Here is a 13,033-nt window from a genome sequence, read left to right on the forward strand (position 1 = left end):
GAAAGGACTGAGAGGCACATGATTCTCCAAGTATTCCAGGAATCTCTCACGTACCCCGCAGCAATGGTTCCATCAGGGCAGCCAGGCTCCCCCGAACCTCTTTTCCTTGTCGAAAAGACTGTGTCAATTGCGTCGAGAGTCCAGTTGATCAAATTCATTTTGATGTTTAGATTTGAGGACAGCTCAAGAAAAGAGGCTTCAAAAAGTTTAGACAAAGACAAGGACACAAGAAAGCAAGCGGGAAGGAGGAGGAGCAGGGAAAAATGCGACCACCCTCACCAAGAGGCAAGACAGAAATGTGAGTTGGGAAATTGTGTTAGATGTAAATATAAACGGAATACAATGATTTGCAAATCATTTTCAACCCATATTCAGTTGAATATGCTACACAGACAACATATTTGATGTTCAAACTGATAAACATTTTTTTTTGTGCAAATAATCATTAACTTTAGAATTTGATGCCAGCAACACGTGACAAAGAAGTTGGGAAAGGAGGCAATAAATAATGATAAAGTTGAGGAATGCTCATCAAACACTTATTTGGAATCTCCCACAGGTGAACAGGCAAATTTGGAACAGGTGGGTGCCATGTTTGGGTATAAAAGTAGCTTCCATGAAATGCTCAGTCATTCACAAACAAGGATGGGGCGAGGGTCACCACTTTGTCAACAAATGCATGAGCAAATTGTTGAACAGTTTAAGAAAAACCTTTTTCAACCAGCTATTGCAAGGAATTTAGGGATTTCACCATCTACGGTCCGTAATATCATCAAAGGGTTCAGAGAATCTGGAGATATCACTGCACGTAAGCAGCTAAGCCCGTGACCTTCGATCCCTCAGGCTGTACTGCATCAACAAGCGACATCAGTGTGTAAAGGATATCACCACATAGGCTCAGGAACACTTCAGAAACCCACTGTCAGTAACTACAGTTGGTCGCTACATCTGTAAGTGCAAGTTAAAACTCTCCTATGCAAGGCGAAAACCGTTTATCAACAACACCCAGAAAAGCTGTCGGCTTCGCTGGGCCTGAGCTCATCTAAGATGGACTGATACAAAGTGGAAAAGTGTTCTGTGGTCTGACGAGTCCACATTTCAAATTGTTTTTGGAAACTGTGGACATCGTGTCCTCCGGACCAAAGAGGAAAAGAACCATCCGGATTGTTATAGGCGCAAAGTTCAAAAGCCAGCATCTGTGATGGTATGGGGGTGTATTAGTGCCCAAGACATGGGTAACTTACACATCTGTGAAGGCACCATTAATGCTGAAAGGTACATACAGGTTTTGGAGCAACATATGTTGCCATCCAAGCAACGTTACCATGGACGCCCCTCCTTATTTCAGCAAGACAATGCCAAGCCACGTGTTACATCAACGTGGCTTCATAGTAAAAGAGTGCGGGTACTAGACTGGCCTGCCTGTAGTCCAGACCTGTCTCCCATTTAAAATGTGTGGCGCATTATGAAGCCTAAAATACCACAACGGAGACCCCCGGACTGTTGAACAACTTAAGCTGTGCATCAAGCAAGAATGGGAAAGAATTCCACCTGAGAAGCATAAAAAATGTGTCTCCTCAGTTCCCAAACATTTACTGAGTGTTGTTAAAAGGAAAGGCCATGTAACACAGTGGTGAACATGCCCTTTCCCAACTACTTTGGCACGTGTTGCAGCCATGAAATACTAAGTTAATTATTATTCGCAAAAAAAAAAAAAAGTTTATGAGTTTGAACATCAAATATCTTGTCTTTGTAGTGCATTCAATTGAATATGGGTTGAAAAGGATTTGCAAATCATTGTATTCCGTTAATATTTACATCCAACACAATTTCCCAACTCATATGGAAACGAGGTTTGTATGTACTCATACGTGCTTAGGTTTGCTTAGATTTTTTTTTTCCTAGTCGCAAACTGCTCTTTTTCAGTGTGGCAGTTTGAGATTGGCCTTTTTTTCCTCTCCCTCTTCCTTCCTCATGTTCTTATCGGGTACATTGGGAGAATGGCTGTAGCTCCACCCAATCAGAATAGCTGTCGCTCTGTTTTTTTTTCCCTCTCTTCCTCTTCAAAACCAAGAACAAGATGAAAAAGATCCGGCTGCACCATCCACACAAGCATCATCATTATCATCATCATCACCATCATCATCATCAGGAGCTATACCCCACTCCACAATCAAAGAAAAGAGAAGAGGAAGGCCTCTGTGGACCTCACTGACCTACACGACTTGTAACGAGAGAACGAGCTCCTCTGCAATGCCAAGCTGAAAGATAACAAGAACATGGCACTGAAACAGAGACCGATGAAGGAGAAAGCCACAGACTTTGACGTCACTGAGATCCAATTGCTCACCTGGCCTACAGTAGGTCCAAATACTTGGACTTGCCAACAGTACTAATGTTTTTTTTTCCTGTTTAACTTTTCAGTCCATTGGGCAAGCGAGAACGATCCAAAGAGCACTTCAGAACATTGCAGGCATACTGTCATGCTAACTTTCTCACAAGTATGTTAACAGTTAAGTTAGCATACTTGCAAGGTGAGTGAAGTGTGTGGTTGGCGGAACAATTCAAATCGGATGAGAAATGTGGGATATGCAGAAGTGTGTATATTGCTATTTCATTGACAATGGGAAGAAATTCCAGGTAAATCAGGAATTTGGGGAAATAGAAAACATGTTTTGCCACTTTGCTGACCTCAGCTTTCATGAAACCATGCTCATGAATGACATCACCTGGAGCGATTATCAAACACAATCTTTCAAGATGTTGATGGCCTTCAAGCAAAGGCATAACCAAATGTATCATCTACAAGCTGGGCCACCTCCTTCATTGACAAGGTCTGCTTCAGGTCCACCTGCAAATCCATGCACACTCTCTCCCTAAACCCCTCACAGAATTTTACTGATCAAACAACATGTTCTAAACGTGTTGTGGACATAGTTCTAGCTCTATTTATTATTAATATATACATATATATATATATATATATATATATATATATATATATATATATATATATATATATATATATATATATATATATATATTATTATTATATATAGATCTTCAGCTCTCACTGGATCGGTTCGCAGCTGAGTGTGAAGCGACTGGGATGAGAATCGGCACCTCCAAGTCCGAGTCCATGGTTCTCGCCCGGAAAAGGGTGGAGTGCCATCTCCGGGTTGCGGAGGAGACCCTGCTCCAAGTGGAGGAGTTCAAGTACCTCGGAGTCTTGTTCACAAGTGAGGGAAGAGTGGATCGTGAGATCGACAGGCGGATCAGTGCGGCGTCTTCAGTAATGCGGACGCTGTATCGATCTGTTGTGGTGAAGAAGGAGCTGAGCCGGAAGGCAAAGCTTTCAATTTACCGGTCGATCTATGTTCCCATCCTCACCTATGGTCATGAGTTTTGGGTTATGGCCGAAAGGACAAGATCACAGGTACAAGCGGCCGAAATGAGTTTCCTCCGCCGGGTGGCGGGGCTCCCCCTTAGAGATAGGGTGAGAAGCTCTGCCATCCGGGGGGAGCTCAAAGTAAAGCATCTGGCAAGCTTCTGGTTGAATTTTTGACCACTCCTCTTGACAAAATTGGTGCAGTTTAGCTAAATTGGTTGGTTTTCTGACATGGACTTGTTTTTTCAGCATTGTCCACACGTTTAAGTCAGGACTTTGGGAAGGCCATTCTAAAACCTTAATTCTAGCATGATTTAGCCATTCCTTTACCACTTTTGACATGTGTTTGGGGTCATTGTCCTGTTGGAACACCCAACTGCGCCCAAGACCCAACCTCCAGGCTGATGATTTTAGGTTGTCCTGAATAATTTGGAGGTAATCTTCCTTTTTCATTGTCCCATTTAAAGCACCAGTTTCATTGGCAGCAAAACAGGCCCAGAGCATAATACTATCACCACCATGCTTGATGGTAGGCATGGTGTTCCTGGGATTACAGGCCTCACTTTTTCTCCTCCAAACATATTGCTGGGTACTGTGGCCAAACAGCTCAATTTTTGTTTCTTCTGACATCACATGGACAAAGATAAGACCTACTGGAGGAAAGTTCTGCTGTCAGATGAAACACGATCGTCATCGTTCACAATAGCGCTACACATACTATTTCCGAACCATTCAGTGGAAAATAACATTGCAGCGGCTGTGATACGATGGAGACATACTGTGAGTCATTAGATAAGAAGTCCCTTCGTCGTTATAAGGAGCAAACAGCTGTAATGGTGTCTCATACCCAGACTTTATGAACTACCTAATTGTTCAACCCAGCCCATTTTACACTTTGAAAGACATTCTAAATTATAGGAGTCAGGAGAGCTAAGGCTGTGGATGTGTTTGTGGATATGTTCGTGACGTTTTTGTTTAGCTGTATAAACCCAGTCGACATCGTGTCCTCAAGCCAGTCTAGCGTAATGGACTCTCAGAAATGATCCGACCCAAGTTTGACATGCTGGATAATCACGGATAACCAATATAAGGTCATCTCAGCACACTGTGACTCGAGTCATACCAAAAACTATAAAAATGGGACCCATTAAGTTAAAGTTAAAGTACCAATGATTGTCACACCTCCCTGCTTGGCACTCAGCATCAAGGGTTGGAATTGGGGGTTAATCACCAAAATGATTCCCGAGCGCGGCCACCACTGCTGCTCACTCCTCCCCTCACCTTCCAGGGGGTGGAACAAGAGGATGGGTCAAATGCAGAGGGTAATTTCACCACACCTAGTGTGTGTGTGTGTGTGTGTGTGTGTGTGTGTGTGTGTGTGTGTGTGTGTGTGTGTGTGTGTGTGTGTGTGTGTGTGTGTGTGTGTGTGTGTGTGTGTGTGTGTGTGTGTGTGTGTGTGTGTGTGTGTGTGTGACTATCAGTGGTACTTTAACTTTAACTTTAAGGCAGAATTGAGAGAATACTGTTCTCATGTCACTTCACTTTTGTTTTATGTGGAGGTTACAGTTCGGATAAGAAAAGTGAGTACCATTTTTATTAATACAATTACCATCAAAGTTCTTCCACCAGGCACATCAAGTTAATGCAAAGTGAGGCTGTTATCTATTTTACATTATTTTTTACTTACAAAATGTTTTACCTGCAATGACCCGAACCAACAGGAAGTCGTCAGCACGTCACATCTCGGTTGATTGTAGCAGTCCATGCTCGCCTTCTTATTTTTGGTCGTTTATTCCTGTCCAGAAATAACCTTAGGAATGCGATACGAGCTTGTTTTATTTACTCCACCTTGATTGCGACAGTTAACAAGAGCACACGTCGTCGGTATTATGAATTATATGTGATAAATTATCGGAGACAATTAGCGTTTCACTAACTTCCGCCCTTTAATGTGAATATCGGCAATGCATTGTGGGAAAGTAATTTCACTGGTGGCCATACATACCGTGCAATAATCTTCCATTTACAAAATATAACCAATAGTAATGTCCACTCTCACTTGTGAAAAGTAATCCTGTGTGCCCTGTTTTTCATGGTTCACCGATTTGCACAAGAATATTCAGCACAATGCTCTGGCATCTTCTTCTCTCTGCTTCTTTCTGAGGAGTAGACGACCGGTTCAAGATGGGAACGATTGCTGGGCAGCATATGTTTACTTTGGACATTAATGATTGGTGCACCACTACCTCGTCAAGCTACAGAACAAAAAAGGCACAGTTGCTGGTGTAACAATTGAAATCAAATATTTGACGTCTCTTAAGTACATGCGGCTAATGAGGTAATGTAAATTATATATATTTGTAATTATTTCTGTTATTTACCCGAGATGTTGTTCGAAGCTAACGTGCTATCGTTAGCCTGCTATCAGGCCTATGTAGCAAATGCAAGCATTATTGAAACAGTTATCTAGGATAATTGTGTTATTTAATAATTTAAATTACTATTTTCCATCGTGCAGTCACGCTTAACATCATTAAATATATATGAAAATATCTCGGTCTCGTAATTTTAGACTGGATGAAGTAATGGGTTATACTTGTATAGCGCTTTTCTACATTCAAGGTACTCAAAGTGCTTAGACGCTATTTCCACATTCCACATTCACATTGCTCAAGGACACAACGGAAGTGACTAGGATGGCGGAAGCTGGGATCGAACTTGAAACCCTCAAGTTGCTGACACGGCCGCTCTAATATATAAGCCATGCAACGGCAAGTGATCAATGCTCATTCAGTGAGACAAAAGTACAAGTTTAATTAATTCAATGTTAAATATGAAAAGGTGATTCAATAAATTGAACACAAATTAAACATGCATCAATTATTGTTTTGTAATTGAATCATGAGGTGCCCAAATATTCTTATTCCAGCACATTTCTTCATGTGTGAGTGATGTTTAACCAACATGCACAGCCACACTAGCTGTCACTGGTTACACATGCACACTGCACTTCTGTTTGTTTTCTGTTGATTTAAAAAAAAATGTTGCTTTCAGATTGACTTAATGGAGCGATGAAGATATTAAAATCCCAGTAGGCTGTTTTTTATGTGCTGTTAAAAGATGGTCTGTGTGGCCGCTGCTCATCTTGTATCAATAATTACTGTAATTGTAGAAAACAAGATCAATTAATAATAATCACTAAATTATGTTAATTCCATGTGCAGAAGGACTTTCTAAATTCTGTCAATCCACTTGTAAAATATTATATTTGATGGACTAAATAATATTTGACATGCCTGAGCTAAAGTTTATTTGTGTTGTCTTACAAATGTCTAACAGATGAACGGTCGTCAAGAAGCAGATCCCCTTCAGCAGAGAGGGGGCTCCTCTTTGAAGCAAGATGAGCCACAGGTCCCCCATGTTAAGGAGGAAGAAGAGGAAGTGTGGATCAGTCAGGAGGATGAGTGTCTTCTAGGGCAGGAGGAGGCTGATCTTACCAAGTTTCCACTGACTGGTGTCTCTGTGAAGACTGAAGACCATAAAGACAAACCACCTGGGTCCTCACAGCTTCATCACAGTCCTAGTAAGCAAAACAGATATTATATTTTTAGATATTAGATCAAATATATAAATAGATAAAAATATGGCCTGCTGAGTATTTCTGTTTGTCTTGCCAAAGGCCTCAAAATCGCTGTGTTAATTTATTTTCGCTCTGACTCTTGGAGGTGAAAAGTTTGGGTACTTGTGATCTCAAGGAAGTAAAAGTTGTAACAAGGTTTCTGTACTGAAACCTGCTGGAGGATTAGTTTATTACCACCTTTGCTAGACAGGAGCAGTCACATGGGCAGAAGCTACTGGTGGCGAGTCCCAGCAGGGCCGACGGCAGGATTAGGCCTGCCTGAAGCGCCCGATGGCACGGACGGGCCCCGTGTCCACCATCTTGAAACAAGTAGTGCGATAAAACGATATCAATGTTTTTTGCGAAAGACACACAATTGATATCAATAAAAAATGCGTTCCATAACACGTCCAATATTTTATTTTCTTCAATGTCAGAAGAAAGTAGAAATATGGAAGGAAGGTTGGTTGCATGAACGAAGTAAGTAAGTACATTTTATTTATGAAGCACTTTTCACAGATAAAATCACAAAGCGTTGTACAAAACAGAGGTGAAGTAAAACAACAATTCAACTAAAACAACAGGGGCAACATCATAAAAAGGATACAAAGTGGATTAAAAATGATAGCTAAAAGGTGCATTAACTAAAAGCTTTACTAAAAAGAGAAGTTTTCAAATGTTTTTTAAAAGTGTCAAGATCACGGAGGGACTGGTGCAAGTTGTTCCAGAGTCTGTGAGCTATAGCCTGGAATGCCAGGTCTCCACAAGTGAGTTTTGGGGATCTTTAGAAGACCCTGACCTGAAGACCGGAGGCTGCGCCCTGAAGAGTAGGGGCATAACAAGTCAGTGATGTACTGAGGGGCCCCACCATGCAACGCACGGAAAGTCAGGACTAAAATCTTAAACTCAATGCGGAATTTGACTGGAAGCCAATGAAGACTGGATAAAATAGGGGTGATATGGGCTGTTCTGGGTGCACCGGTCAAAAGTCTGGCAGCTGCATTTTGTACCGTCTGGAGTCTCTTTAGCGTTGACTTGTTGAAAAGAGTGAAGAGAGAATTGCAATAGTCAATACGAGATGAAATGAACGTGTGAATGATCACAGGCACATAGCGAGTCTACTGACAGATAAAAGTTAGAACTTTACGTTACTTTGTATTAGAAATGGCAACAGTGGAGGATGAATGTCCCACAAAGGGAAGATAGAGAAAAAGGAGGAGCTTATTGACTACGGTTCGGACTACAGTGGCGGACGCGTGCAAATGTTTGGGGCTTATGCAGATCCCAAACATACATGAGAAGGTAAGAAAAGTTGGTTTTGCATAATATTGCCAAACAAAACTCCAGATAGTATGTCTCCTAAAAGGTGCCATTTTGGGGTCCTTTACACACACTATAATAATACTGTATGTTGAAGCACAGTACGTCTGACTACGGTAGCCGTAATGCTCTGACAATCCATCAACCGGTGTGGCTTCGTAGCTTACCAATGTTTTACTAAAACATTTTGACAGATTTTTAAGCGCCGTGTGTAATCTATATTCTCAATGGAACATCAGCCTTTTGGTGTTGCTTGCTTACGAGTACTTGCTAGCGTCAGTTATTGAACAGGCGTCAACCTGCGGTCCACACGTATCTAATGTTTGACTGCCATGTACCAAATAAAATTGCTTCCAGGTCGGTAAGCACAAGCAGAATTAATCCGTACATTTGGCGCACCGGGTTGTAAAGTGCACTGTCCATTTTTGAGAAAATGAAAGGATTTTGAAGTACTAGTGAAGTCGAAAAGCAAGTTGCCTCTATATTGAAGCCTTTATCATACAGTATATATCTGATGTATGACACCAAAATACTCACAAAGTTTACAGATAAATAAAAATGATCAAAATAGTATCAATCTCACTGAGATTCCCGAGCCATTATGAGACATAATGAGGAAGCCAGACATGTAATCGTATGACCTAGAGGAGGAACCACAAATCCCTTCAACAACAACAATGAATATCATGCAGACTTTGTGAGAGCCAACAACGATTACTTTGGGACAAATGATGATCCAGAAACTTCTATTTTTGATCCTGAATATAAGGAGGATGATCTTCAAGTTTTAGAAGCTCTGTGCTAAACAGATGCAGCTTTATTGAAACACTAAGCATCATGAAGCAGTATTGCTAAGTGCTAAACAACATATACAAACTATCAACATAATAAAACAATCACTTACTGTACAACATCTGCTCTCACTTGGATAACGATTAATGGGATGTCTATATCGTCCCGTTTATATTTCAAATGAATCATGATGCACACAAAACGTTAACAATGAAAAGTCTCCTGGCATACATCATGTGGGTCACCTGCAGTGAGCGACACCGGAATAAAAATGCTCCATGTAAACACGCCATTCGGAATATTCTAAACCGATCACACGTTCAGATCAAAATGGGGGTCAGCATAGCGTCATTGTATTAGTTGCATTATTTGCTCTGATACGATTTTCTTTAAAAAGGCTCCAAAATGTATAGATATTTATTTTTAAAATCTGTGTTATTATTATTAATAACATATATTATTATTTTGTATCATTTTGGCATATTTTCAACTGTTGCTGCTTATTGTACAAAACACTTTTTTTTAGAATTTTTCAAGTACTTTAATCACTTTAAATTATTTGGTCAGAGAGAGATAAATACGTATAACGTTCCGCTGTGTTTTTTTAAGTGTTGTGAACGCAGCGCTGTGGGACGAATGTCCGTGTGTGCCCAATAGAAACGAGTTAGCCAGGCACGGAAAAAAACTCCCAGGCAATGCTGCTGTAACTTTCACTCATTTAGAAATGTTTCTCTGCTTGCATCGTTGTCTCGCCCCCGAAAGCCGTTTACCCCACCGTGATTGGTATGTTCGTTCAGCACCGCACACAACACTATTAAGTGGCATGTTAAAGAAAAATGTACTACGGTACATTTTTAGTCTACTTTATACTTTTTGTTTTTGCCCTCTTTTTGTGCCCGTGTGTGCATTATCCTTTCCATCCTTTGTAACTGAGCTACTGTGTGGAACAATTTCCCTTGTGGATCATTAAAGTTTGTCTAAGTCTATTCATATAAAACTTGCGGGCCGCACTAACATTAAAGTTTCATATTAAGGTGGGGGCCAGACAATATCGCCTCGAGGGCTGCGATTGGCCGGCGAGTTTGAGAACCCTGAGCTACACAAATTTCAGATTTGAATTTGTCAGGAGTGCAGGATGCATATCTAGCAACATCACTGTGATCATCAGAGAGTGAGATATTTCAAAAGATCGCTATTTTTGGTGAACGGCTTTGACTATTTACTGTCATACAAACTACACAGTGAGTGATTTTTAAATGTTTGGTTTACATATCAATAATTGTCATTGTTGTTTATGTAAAGGATGTTTGATTTCACAGATTTTCACATGATTATAATTTTCACTAATTATGAATAACGACGTCCTTGTGATCTACCACTATTTATCATTGCTGTCTACAGACTAATTGACCAACAAAACATACTCGTATTATTTTTTACTTTGTTTTAATTCAATTTTTATATACAAAAAAGTTAGTGTCAAAGACTGGCTGTTTATAGGTTTCTCTCCACTGGGATGAGCCTGCGTCTTTTTATGAAAGTTTCCTCTTCTGTTACTTATTACACGGATCGGCTTTTATTTGATCATATACTTAAAAAAATATTGACTTATTTCATCTTCTATAGCTTGTATGCTTGTTGGTGTAAACTAGGGCTCTTTAAATTGTTCTGAGGGCCACATTTTCTTACATTCTCCCCTCACTAATATTCTTATTTTGAGAAGTAGTGAACATATCGCCCATCCCCGGTAAAAAGATCCCCCACCGGCTTGGTCGTGTTTTCCTGTAAATAATGTTGTAAAGAGCAGCGTGTTAGTCCCTCGCTAGGGTTGTATTTGAGAGATTTCGGGCCAGTTTATACGATAACCTGTTTTTTCCTTATGTAAATGTATTGAATGTCCCATGTGACTGAGCAAAGCTGGACTTTTCCAAAGCGTGTGTTTGTCTTCTTGTGTCCTGCAGAGGTCTGTGAAAAAGATCTTCTCCCTGAGCAACAGGAGTGGATCTTTAGGATGGAGCAGGAGGAGCCCCAGCCCTCCCACTTTAAAGAGGAAGACGAAGCGTCACAGACTCCCCCCGTTAAAAAGGAAGAGGAGGACCCACTGACCCCCCACCTTAAAGAGGAAGAGGGAGAACACAGAATCAGTCAGGAGGGAGAGCATCTTGAATGGTTGGAGGAGTTCCCAGTGACTGGTGTGATTGTAAAGAGTGAAGATGATGAGGTCAAAGATGAAAGTGAGGAAAAGAGAGTGGTGGAGCCTCCAAGCAGCAGCTCAACTCAACACATGACAACAGAAGCGGATGGAGACCACTGTGGAGGATCACAAGCAGACAAGCTCTTAGCTCCACTATCAGATAGTAAGGACACAACGTCACACTCTCCTGACACTGAGGATGAAGACTCTAAAGCTGATAAGACATGTCACACTGACAACACACGTTTGAAATGTTCTTACTGTGACAAAACTTACAAATACCATTGTCGTCTGAAAGTACACACAAGAATACACACCGGAGAAAAACCATTCTCCTGCTCAGAATGTGGTAAAGGCTTTATAACCGGTCAATATTTAAAAGTACACATGAAAATACACATTGGAGAAAAACCTTTCTCTTGTTCAGTCTGTAGTAAAGGTTTTACACAAAGGCATGGTTTGAAAAGCCACACAAGAATACACACTGGAGAAAAGCCTTTTTCCTGTACAATCTGCGGTAAAGATTTTGTACAAAATCAGCATTTAAAAGTACACATGAGAATACACACTGGTGAAAAACCATATTCCTGTCCAAGCTGCACCAAAAGTTTTTGTGATCAATCAAGACTTGTAGTACACATGAGAACACATACTGGTAAGATGGTGTACAGTTGCAGTGTGTGCGATGAAAGATTCTCTTATAAGTACGAGTGTAAGAAACACAAGTGTGCTGGTGAGAACAGCAGCAGCAAATGAAGCTGCAGGATTTGAAATCAACTGTCAACTTTGACTCTTTTATTCAGTCAAGCACATGCATTAATGTTGAACATTGTGTACATTTATTTAAAAATAAACAGAACAATGTGAAAAGGTGAGCGTAAACAGCACAAAATATATGTGACATACAATTAACATTATATATATATATATGTATGTATGTATGTGTATATATATATATATGTATATATATATATATATATATATATATATATATATATATATATATATATATATATGTATGTGTGGGAAAAAAAATCACAAGACTATTTCATCTCTACAGGCCTGTTTCATGAGGGTTTTCCTCAATCCTCCTGAGGATTGAGGAAAACCCTCATGAAACAGGCCTGTAGAGATGAAATAGTCTTGTGATTTTTTTTCCCACACATACATATTACGCTCTACCACGGTATCGAGCACTATTTTTTGGATAATCTAATTAAGACATATATATATATATATATATATATATATATTCATAATTCACTTTTGTGCCTATTCACAGTAATGTTTTATATGTTTTTGACATAATGAAGTGTTAGATATTTTCATTTCTAATTGTGAATGATTCCATAGATGAAATATTTTATATGATATACATATTTGTTTTACATGTGTTCATACCTTTGCTTTTAGTACACATAATCCCTCTTAGTTCATATTTACTGGTTCACATCTGAAGCATCTTCTGGAAGCACATTATTATTTTTGTACATCATTTGAGCAGTTGTGTTTTATACAAGATCATTTACTTTTAAATAGGTGACTTTGTGAATCATTGGTTGGGTCTTCATAATACATTCTATTAATTATCTTTATTACTCTGTATGAAAACAATTTTGTGATTTGTTTTTCATGTCCCCAGACCTTAATGTAATAAACAATGTATACTTTAACACAAGTTGTGTACAATAAATGTAGTTAATATTTATGAGTATGTATT

General features: G+C 39.7%; 3 protein-coding genes across 4 annotated transcripts in view; 2 read left to right on the top strand and 1 right to left on the bottom strand.

Annotated features, from left to right (window-relative positions):
• Window positions 1-13,033, bottom strand: part of LOC133635751 (uncharacterized) — a 283,249-nt gene that overhangs the window by 132,953 nt on the left and 137,263 nt on the right. The window lies entirely within an intron of this gene.
• The window catches only part of LOC133635752 (zinc finger protein OZF-like), a 99,991-nt gene that overhangs the window by 8,447 nt on the left and 78,511 nt on the right, over window positions 1-13,033 (top strand). The gene's annotated exons all lie outside the window — the stretch shown is intronic.
• Window positions 5,579-12,240, top strand: LOC133635784 (zinc finger and SCAN domain-containing protein 2-like). 2 transcript variants are annotated; one of them, XM_062029066.1, is made up of 3 exons: window positions 5,579-5,726; window positions 6,728-6,971; window positions 11,081-12,238. In XM_062029066.1, exons 2-3 carry the CDS (start codon window positions 6,728-6,730, stop codon window positions 12,067-12,069), a joined length of 1,233 nt encoding a protein of 410 aa, XP_061885050.1. In that variant the 5' UTR covers window positions 5,579-5,726; the 3' UTR covers window positions 12,070-12,238. The 2 variants fall into 2 exon arrangements, with proteins under 2 accessions (XP_061885050.1, XP_061885051.1); XM_062029067.1 differs by lacking the exon at window positions 5,579-5,726 and adding an exon at window positions 6,070-6,159 and having other exon boundaries at window positions 11,081-12,240.

Source organism: Entelurus aequoreus, linkage group LG20 (genome assembly GCF_033978785.1).
Source record: "Entelurus aequoreus isolate RoL-2023_Sb linkage group LG20, RoL_Eaeq_v1.1, whole genome shotgun sequence".
NCBI lineage: Eukaryota > Metazoa > Chordata > Actinopteri > Syngnathiformes > Syngnathidae > Entelurus > Entelurus aequoreus.